Source organism: Seriola lalandi, unplaced genomic scaffold (assembly GCF_002814215.2).
Source record: "Seriola lalandi dorsalis isolate HSWRI2012SDOR001 ecotype SW California unplaced genomic scaffold, Sedor1 jcf7180002054277, whole genome shotgun sequence".
Classification (NCBI taxonomy): domain Eukaryota; kingdom Metazoa; phylum Chordata; class Actinopteri; order Carangiformes; family Carangidae; genus Seriola; species Seriola lalandi.
This window is the reverse complement of record NW_019524830.1, coordinates 637,688-646,788: the sequence shown is the minus strand read 5'-3', so window position 1 is coordinate 646,788 and position 9,101 is coordinate 637,688. Positions and strand designations below refer to the sequence as shown.

Below are 9,101 nucleotides of genomic sequence, written 5' to 3'. Positions count from 1 at the left end.
GTATACAAATAAACTTAACCCCCACGCCATTGTGGTCACCCCTCCCACTGCTTTTTCTCTACATCTTTGGTCTTCACAGCTGCACAGTGTGCACGTGTAAACACCCATGCACAGTCAAACATGTACGAGCCCGTGCCCCACCCTCTCCAACAGGTCCTGCTGCTAGGAGACGGTAACGATCTGATAGTAACTAGTGTGGTAAAACAATTACAAAGATCTGAAAGAGACAAAGGAATAAAAAAACACACACAGACCAACAAACTGATTCATGGGTTTAAGCAGACCTGACTTTATTTGGACACAATGTACAAAACAGCCGAGTGGTGGAAGAGAGTGTCGAACTGTGCAAGCAGCATCCAGGCTTCTGATTGGTCCGTCAGCCGATTAATTAGTTGTCCTCTGTGTTTTGCTGCTTTCTCTGCCACTCCTTCCCCCATAGGAGCTAGATCTCCATCAGCTGGTCTGTTCCAACGATGACCTCGTTAGTCCTCTCAGCTGCAGAAGAGACAGAAATTGGAAAAACAAAGAGGCAGGAATTACTGCTAGGTGAAAAGCTGGAGGACGCTGGTAATCTTTGTGTTTTGAGTTGAACACAAAGAAAGATTTTATGGTTCTCTAAGAGATGAAAAAGCTGTAAGATCCTTCAGAGCAACGCAAAAATTCATGGTAGTCAAGGGACAGTTAGAACATGCTATCTAAGCAAATTGAGGACAAAAGTTTATTCGGTCAGACCCTGTATGTTTATAAAAATAAATATGGAAACCAACATTAACAAACAGCCCTTCTTCACTGTGCTATTGATCAGAATCAATAAGACTTTATTGTCCTTCTCAAGACAATGGAAAGCAGGTGACTGTCAACTCCTTGATGAGTTTTCAAGTACATCAATGGAAGAGATTTTGAAACAGTCCTCCACCTGCAACTTATTTTTTTACCGCACGCAGATTACAAGTCAACAAGTCATTTCTGCGTATTCATTTTGAAACCACACTGAAATTAATGGAAAACAAAGGTTCCCCATTAGCTGAAATAAATGTATAAGCAATTTGTACTTAATGGGCTACAACATGCATATCCCCTGTATGCTCATTTAATTTATATGAGATCACTCCCAAAATCTTCAGTGTGGTAGGACTTAGGTCACATTGACCACTACCTGAACCTCACTAAAAGAAATAGATGATGCTTGAAACTAAGTCTGCCAGCAGTTTCTCACTATCTTCCTCAACCCTAACCCAGTTCAGCATGAGGAGAGCAGCCGCGACTCCACCCCATATCCCTCCATCCCTCCCTCCATCCCCGAGCATCAGTGCTGATCCAAAGCAAACGGTGGAGGAGAGTAATGTTCCATCCACACAGACAGGTTTTAGTGTGAAGGAATCTGTTGCTGAGAACGAGTTTATCCTCTGCTGTGTGTGTGGAGGGGAGGACAAATGGAGCATGGGAGAGCAGGAGAGGGAAGGAGAGGGAGCGAGTGGAGAGAAAGGGAGGAAAAGTTACTCAATTTGAGCCCTTTAATTTGTCAGTAACTAATAGAGTCTTTTATGAATTAAGACCATATGTATTCACATTTACAAATTAAGGAAAGAAAATAGCCATATGGTCATAAACAAGATTCAGACTTGTCTATTCTAAGCAAATATGGTTAAATATGTCAGGTTAACACTTTAACATGTAACCAGGATGCACAATTAGATCAGAGTAGTGTCATCTTTAAGAGGGGGTTGATGTGTGTATTTGTCTCTGTGTGCCTACTATATGACTACATGTGTGTGTGTGTGTGTGCGGCCACAGCACAGTGTAGGTACTGTATGTATCTTTAAATATCAACACCTGATAGACCTGCATGTGTGTGCGTGTGCGCGCGTATGTGTGTGTGTGTGTGGCTAACTGTCAGGGTGGTCCTTAGCTGCTAACAGCTTCAGCAGTACAGTGGGTGTGTAATGTCTTTAGCAGCCTATGGTCAGCCAGTGAGATTGGTGGCGACGGACAATGCTGTGCTTTTTCTTACAGTACAATATAAAGTAAAAGGCAGAGTGGGTTTACAATTAGTACAGTCTGCTATGTAGAATAATCTGATCTAATTTCGTCTAAAAAATTTATAGACTGCCTGTGTGGCTCTATCAAAACTGTTGTGGCATATCTTTAAGTACATTACAGCAGATTGCTTTTTAAAAAAACAACAATGTAACTATTTAAAGTTTATTTAACTACAGAAATTGTATTCCTCATTATTGTTCTCATTTGCTGACATGGGCAGATTACAGATTATGCCAGATTATGTTCTGTATTAGCATATTCTGCAGAGACATGACATGCTGTACAAGTGCATCTATGGCCCAAGATTATGAGAAACGATAAGGAAAAGGAAAAACTCTCATCCTTCAGGTTTGATTTTTTCTCTTCTTACTGAAGAACCTCTAAGGTTAAATCCCTTCCTGAGTCATGGAAGAGGGGTCATTCCTCTATTGCTCTCCTGATAAGGCTTTTTAACTGAGTTTTTCTGTGTCTAAATCAAGAATAAAAACAAAGTGCTGTAATCTGAACATATTCAAAAACTTGAGATTTTGAGCTGTTTTAAGAAACTATATACAGGTCAACCCTTTTAATATAACTACGGAAGACAAGGATTTCTATAAAATAATAATCAAAGATAGACAAAAGTACCATGAAACAACATTCCTATGTAAGACAGACAACAAGAGACACATCAAGAGATTTACACTCCAGAGAAACAGAGGCTGAAACTTTACTATTGTGTGACTGAACTTTGGTCATAAAGTGTACGCAAAACAATGTGCAACTAGGGGTCCAAGTTTCCATTGTTCAGTAACATAATGTTGGCAACTTGGTGCTGTCTAGTAGGAAAGATTCTGCCAAAAAAAAGAGAAGACAGATCAGTTTTGTTGCAGTGATCGCTCACTTGATGCTCCAGAAAGTCTCAACTGTTTAAAATATTTTAGGCGAGTTTAGCTCAAATTCACACTGTTGTTACTTAAAGCACCCTGTTGTTCACTCAATTAGGCTGCTCAGTCTAGTAGCCGAGCTTACTCTCTTTCTCTATATGTGCCTGAGTGTGTGTCTGTGTGAGTGTGTGTGTGTAAGTGTGTGTGCGCGTTGGACGTGGCTGGAGGCTGCTGTTGAATTCCGGGTGGTCCTGTTTCTGGCCTGCTCTCTAACCTCTCCATCAATGTGACACACAGACACAGACACACACACACACACACACATGCAAACAGCTAGCTTTGGGGACAAGAGGATTAAGGAAATAAAAAAAAAAAAAAAAAAAAAATCTTTGACAAATCTCTCTATCACACAGACTTCAGAATTAAGAAACTTTCCTTGCTGGCTCTGAGGCCTGGCACTTACGGATACCACACACATACATTTACACCTTATCTGAGTCGGCCAGAGAAAAGTCCTGAGGTAGGACAAAATAACAGCAACAACAAATCTGGACATAACAAATGTTAATAGATAGCATTTATATGCAAGATTGTTGTACTGTGTGGTGTGACATTCTAAGGCGTTTCTGTTATTTTTTGCAATGTGTTTATGCAGGAAACAAGCTTTGTATCCCTAGAGCAAAGTGTTCAGTTGATTTAAGTTGGGGATGCAAAACAGCCAACTTCATTTAAATGCATAAAACCCTAAAATGTACCCACAGTTACAGTGGGAAGAAATGAAAACCCAAACAGGATGAAGAGCTTAAAGTAAGAGTTAAATTACCATATTTCTTGTTTGTTTTTTTAAGTGTGTGAATGTGTGTTTATGTGTATCTGTGAGTCTCACCCTCTGGTTCGATCCGTTGTCCGTTTCCCACCAGACAGTATTTGAGGTCTGCGCCTCGGCCGATAACAGCATTACTGCAGATCACACTGCCCTGGATATTACACCTGAAAAATAACACACACAAACTCATATGAATCACATTCTTCTTATATTGCCTTTAGCTCTGGCTCCAAACAGGGGTGTCAGGACCCCCTGTGGGATCCCACTTATTAATATGAGAGGTCACAAAAATGATACGAGGTAAAATAAAGAAAAAATATGTCTGTGTTACCTGCTTATTATGTGAATTTTTATGACTTTGCTCTAATTTTTTTCTTCTTCTTGTGGAATAGTAAATATTTTCACCTTTTTAGGACTCTAAAAATCTTTTAAAACGAAACGGTCGGAAAAGGAAAAAAAAAAATCTGTCATTGGTTGAACTGCTCATAATCCATGTCCACATAACCAGTGATGACAGGTCACAAGAAAATATTGCTTCATTTTAAGGAGTCATAAGCCAAAAACGGCTGGAAACTACTGCTCCAGAGGCGACATTATTGCCAGTTTATTATGCACAACTAACCGAAACTAATGCAGTAATACCTGTGAGAAATGTTTAGGTTTCATTTAAACTGGTGTAGAAGTGTGTTGATTCAATTATATGATAATGAAGAATAATCAGCAGATTTAAAGATTATGAAAGTATTTGTTAGTTGCAGCTGTAATGACTAAAACATTTACAACCACTCAACATTATTACTTTAAGGGATCCCTAAACCATGGGTTAGTACCCTACATGATGTGAGCCAGTGGTTAATTTCTGCTACCAAGTAATAGTTGACCAACTGTTGAGTAATTAAAGATTTCGCTGGGATAGGTTTGTTAGTGTTGAAACATTTTCTGTTTGCTTTTCAGGCTACACTGGAAATTCGAACATGGTTCACACTCTGTTTTCTTCCTTTGCAGCCGGGCATATACACACAACTGAGAACATTCATACTGGGAGCTGCCCAGTACAACCACAGCCTTCCACTGTTGGCTGCTAACCTTCTCCACTTGCACAGTTGCTAGGTGAGTGCCATGCAGGATGTCAAACTCACAGTAGATACATTCAGCCATCAAGCCTCCTCCCGCCTGCTCCGAAGACTCAAACACATCCAATAGACAGAACTTAATGATGTGCCATTAGCATATACATGTCTATCAAAGAACAGCAGGCCACGCTGTGTGTTCATATGTGTATGTGTGTGTTAAGACATTGTTGGCCCTATGCTACAGTCCCACCTGAGCTGGCATTGCCAACCCACCATGCACGCTCACATTCAGCCAAACCATCACCATAAAATTCTTGGAGAGGAGACACAGACAGTCTTGTGTGTCCTGTGTCGACTAATCGCGGAGGGCGTGTATGTGTAGGTGTGTGTGGGTTAGAGAATCTGTGTGTATGTGTGTTTCAGTAGCTCGGGGAGCCCGGTGGAGAACACATGTTGATCTTGCCCAGGCAGTGACGCACACACACTTGGCCCTCTGCACCTCACACACAAGACAGGTTTGTATTGGCCCATTCTATTCAGGTGGTTAGGCCTGGAGGGAGAGGGAGAAAGGAGTGTGTGTGTGTGTGTGTGTGTGTGCGCGTGTGTGTGTGTGTGTGTGTGTGTGTGTGTGTGTGTGTGTTTTATCTGTGACTACCCAGGAGGTGGTGGTGGTGGTGGTAGATGGTGATGGGAGATTACAAGATTCAGAGTTTTGTAACATTAGAGAGAGAGGGAGAGAGAGAGACCACCAAAGAAGCTTCGGAGCTGAAACACCACTAATTACTAACACCAGGGCTCCTCCTTGCCATGACCCCCCCACCCCCCCATCCTCTTTCTCGCACACACACACACACACACACACACACACACATACCCACACACACGCACGCACTCACACACAAACACACACACGTCAACCCCCACCTTCTGTGCCAACCCCCCTGTAAAGTTGACCCCTACTATCCCCCTTCCCAAACACGCAGCGCTTTGTCAACAAGCTCTGGTCAGCTCCAAACAAAGAAACTAGAAATGCGAGGGTTTTCTGCGACATGGCCGGGGTCTGCTAATCCCCTCATACTGGCTCTTTCTTTCCTTCTTTCTCCTTCCTTCTTATGTCCTCAAAGAAAGAAAAGAAAGAATTGCAATTTCTTTATTGCGTGCTAGCTTGCTTTCCCCTCGCTTCTTTCTTCCCTTCTCTCGTCTCTCTCGTTCTTTCATGCCTTTGTGCGTGCACCTACATGGGCATGATGAGGGTCCCCATGCTGGCTGGCTGGGGTCCCTGAAAGGCTTAAGAAGAGATGGAGAGAGACAGAAAGAGAGAGAGAGCGCAAGAGAGGAGAGAGATGGCGCTGAGGCCTTGATGGAAAGAAAAGGGAGGGAGGAGTAAGAAATTGAGATAAAAGAAAAGGAGCCTGTGAATGACTGCATTAAAGTCTCTTTCCACCAGAATTTCTGGCTAAGAAACTGAGCAGATCAATCTACATGCTAATTCTACAGTAGCCACTGGTGCTCTCTGTACAAGTCTTCTTTTGTTGCAACAAAGCAGTCGATTTTCACCACTTAAACTACTGGCTACAGTTGAGACCAATCCTGATGTGCAGTAATGCTACTAATCATGATGCGTCACTATTCAGACTAGCTTTTTTTGCCCTCCCCAGGTGAGGTCATAACGTGGCAATTACAACATTTGCCATGTCCTGCATTGACCCTCTGAGTTTTCTCAGCAAACCTGGTTCACTGAGGTGATGTTTCAGCTAAAAAGCAAAAAGTTGCAATGACGTAAATCCTCTACTGCTGAGGTCAAAGAAGAAAAGCAGCACATTTGTACAACTATAAGGACATCCTTCGGTAGTTTTCTGTTGTAAATGGTGTCAAGCAACAGTATCATATGGAAAAAGGCAAGCGAATGGTTACATTTGTTAACACGTAACCACATAAAGCTTGGCATGGCCTTAAACCTCACTGACCGGCTGGTGAGCCTGTCATTACAAACTCATGCTGCACAGAACTTTATTTCTCTAGTACAGATCAAAGTTTCCAAAGGCACCAAACATGTCAGACTGAATTTTGGGTAAACGTGTACAAAGTGATGTACAAGACCTCTGGATTATTTCCATTTGATGGTGCAGCAGTAAAAAAGACAAAGTCTTAGGTTCATCTGTAAGTATTGTACAACTTCATTCAAGTGTTGGAATAATCTCACAAAGAATATATGTGAACTGTCAAACAGAGTGGAATAATATGATTTTGAATATGATAAAGAAATAAAGACATTTGATGTCTGGAAAACACCTTTCAAACCCACATGTTATTCCACAAATTCCATAACCAGTGGGATCCTGGGTATACACAAGTAAATTAGTGGCTAAATGAAATATAGGGATGTTGTGTGTTTCACTTCACCAGCTCCGTGTTTGTTTGGAACTGGTCTCTGGCTGGTTGAACACCAATAGATGCATTGTTAACACAGCGATCACTGTTTGACCCCACAGAGCTCAGAAAACAAAACCTGTTACACCTCCTATCAACAGACACACACATGCACAAGCATCTGCCTAGTACACACACACACACACACACACACACACACACACACACACACACACACACACACACACACACACACACACACACAGCTTTTATTTGTAAAAACCAAACAGTGTTAACAGAAACAGGGAAAAAAAAGCTTAGCAGTTTTTGGGATTGTGTGTAAAAATATGAAAATTTGAAAGGAGATTAAAGATGCTCATTACAAGTTTTTCCTGGCAACATAAAAATGAGTCATTTTATTTTGAAATCTTTGCTTACTTATCACCACTTTGTCACACACAGTAAGCGTGTACTAACTGAACACCAGCAAAAAAAAAAACCCGATGAGAACAATCAAACTTTAATTCATAAACATGCCTGTGCCCCGAGGTGAAATTCTTTTTCAGGCAACATCACTTCAAAGTACATGTCATCAACGAGTGTGTGCATGTGTGTGTTTGTAGAGATGTGTGTGTTCTCACCCCTCCTCGACGGTAACCCCGTGCATGATGATGGAGTTGGTGACTTTGACCTTCTCTTTTACAGTGGTGGAGTTCCCGATATTTGACCTCTTTATGGAAGTCTTATCTGCTACTTGACATAGAGCTCCGATGATACTGTCTGAGCCCATCTGAGGGCAGAGCAAACACACACACACACACACACACACACACACACACACACAAACAAACAGAAGCATTACTCAGACAGAGATACATACACAGACCTCTGCCATGATGACATTTAAATTAGATGCAGAGAGAGAGATAATGGTAGGGGAGCTAAAAAGACAATAAGCAAAATTACTAATCAAAAAGAAAATGAAAGACAACTGAAACCTTATTTAAATATTCTTTTATTTAAATATGGCTAGTGTAGCAACCAATGATATTTCTAAGACATTAGTCTTACCTGGCATCTCTCAGAAATGACAGCAGATGGATGGACTGCTGGCTCCTCAAACAGCTTTGGGGCCTAGTAAGGAGAAGACAAAAGGGAGGGACACATACGATTAAAAGCCCATAATAACAGATTAAATGAAAGAAAAAGAAAAATTGAATAAAATCATTTTAACAATGCCTCTGATGCAAAGGGGCCATTGGGCCAAGTATACAACATTCAAATTAAAGAAGAAAAACAGGAGCAGGATGTTTTCATCTGACCAGAACATGCAGTCGAAAGCTCTGCATAAACTTCAAGTGGACCACGAGTTTATTTGTTTTATTTTTTGTTAAATTACAGTTTCCAAGGTCAAGAATGAACTTTCATGTTCAGAGTAGAATTGTCAGCAGCAGAAAAACAAGAAAAGATCATTGTGCATTATGAAAAAGGTGAAAACTACACAAAAAGAGGATACAGGAGTAAAGTACAGTCACAGCATATATACAAGATGAAAAAAAAAAAGTGTTTGAATTTACAAAAAACAAATCTATAGAGGACCTGTGTAAGTGCAGCTACTTCAATGTCCTCCAGATATGTACGTAGTATGTACAGAATAATCACATTTGAAAATGTGTATTTAACAAAAACCTGGCTGGAGCAGGCAAATGTCTGACTCACCAGTCGGTTTGCTTCTATGTAAGCAGCTAGAGTGTTGACGCGGTAGCACAGGCCCTGGTCCATAATGTGAACATAGCAGCGCAGCTTTCCTCCATGGTAAGCCTCGCTCATGTCGCCGTGATGGTCGTTCCAACAGGAGCGCTCCTGAGCCAGCTGGAGGAGAGGCTCGTCCCGTGATGAGATGAGGAGCTCTGGACAATAGAGAGA

At 41.3% G+C, this 9,101-nt stretch overlaps 1 protein-coding gene across 1 annotated transcript in view; it reads right to left on the bottom strand.

The window, feature by feature from the left end:
- Positions 1–265: 265 nt before the first annotated feature.
- Positions 266–9,101, bottom strand: part of eif2b3 (eukaryotic translation initiation factor 2B, subunit 3 gamma) — a 32,125-nt gene continuing 23,289 nt past the window's right edge. Inside the window, exons 8-12 of the mRNA XM_023405512.2 lie at positions 8,895–9,085; positions 8,247–8,309; positions 7,817–7,965; positions 3,793–3,896; positions 266–495 (exon numbers count right to left, since the gene is read on the bottom strand). Of these exons, the coding sequence (XP_023261280.1) occupies positions 443–495; positions 3,793–3,896; positions 7,817–7,965; positions 8,247–8,309; positions 8,895–9,085 (560 nt within the window). The 3' untranslated portion in view covers positions 266–442. The remainder of the gene's footprint in view (positions 496–3,792; positions 3,897–7,816; positions 7,966–8,246; positions 8,310–8,894; positions 9,086–9,101) is intronic.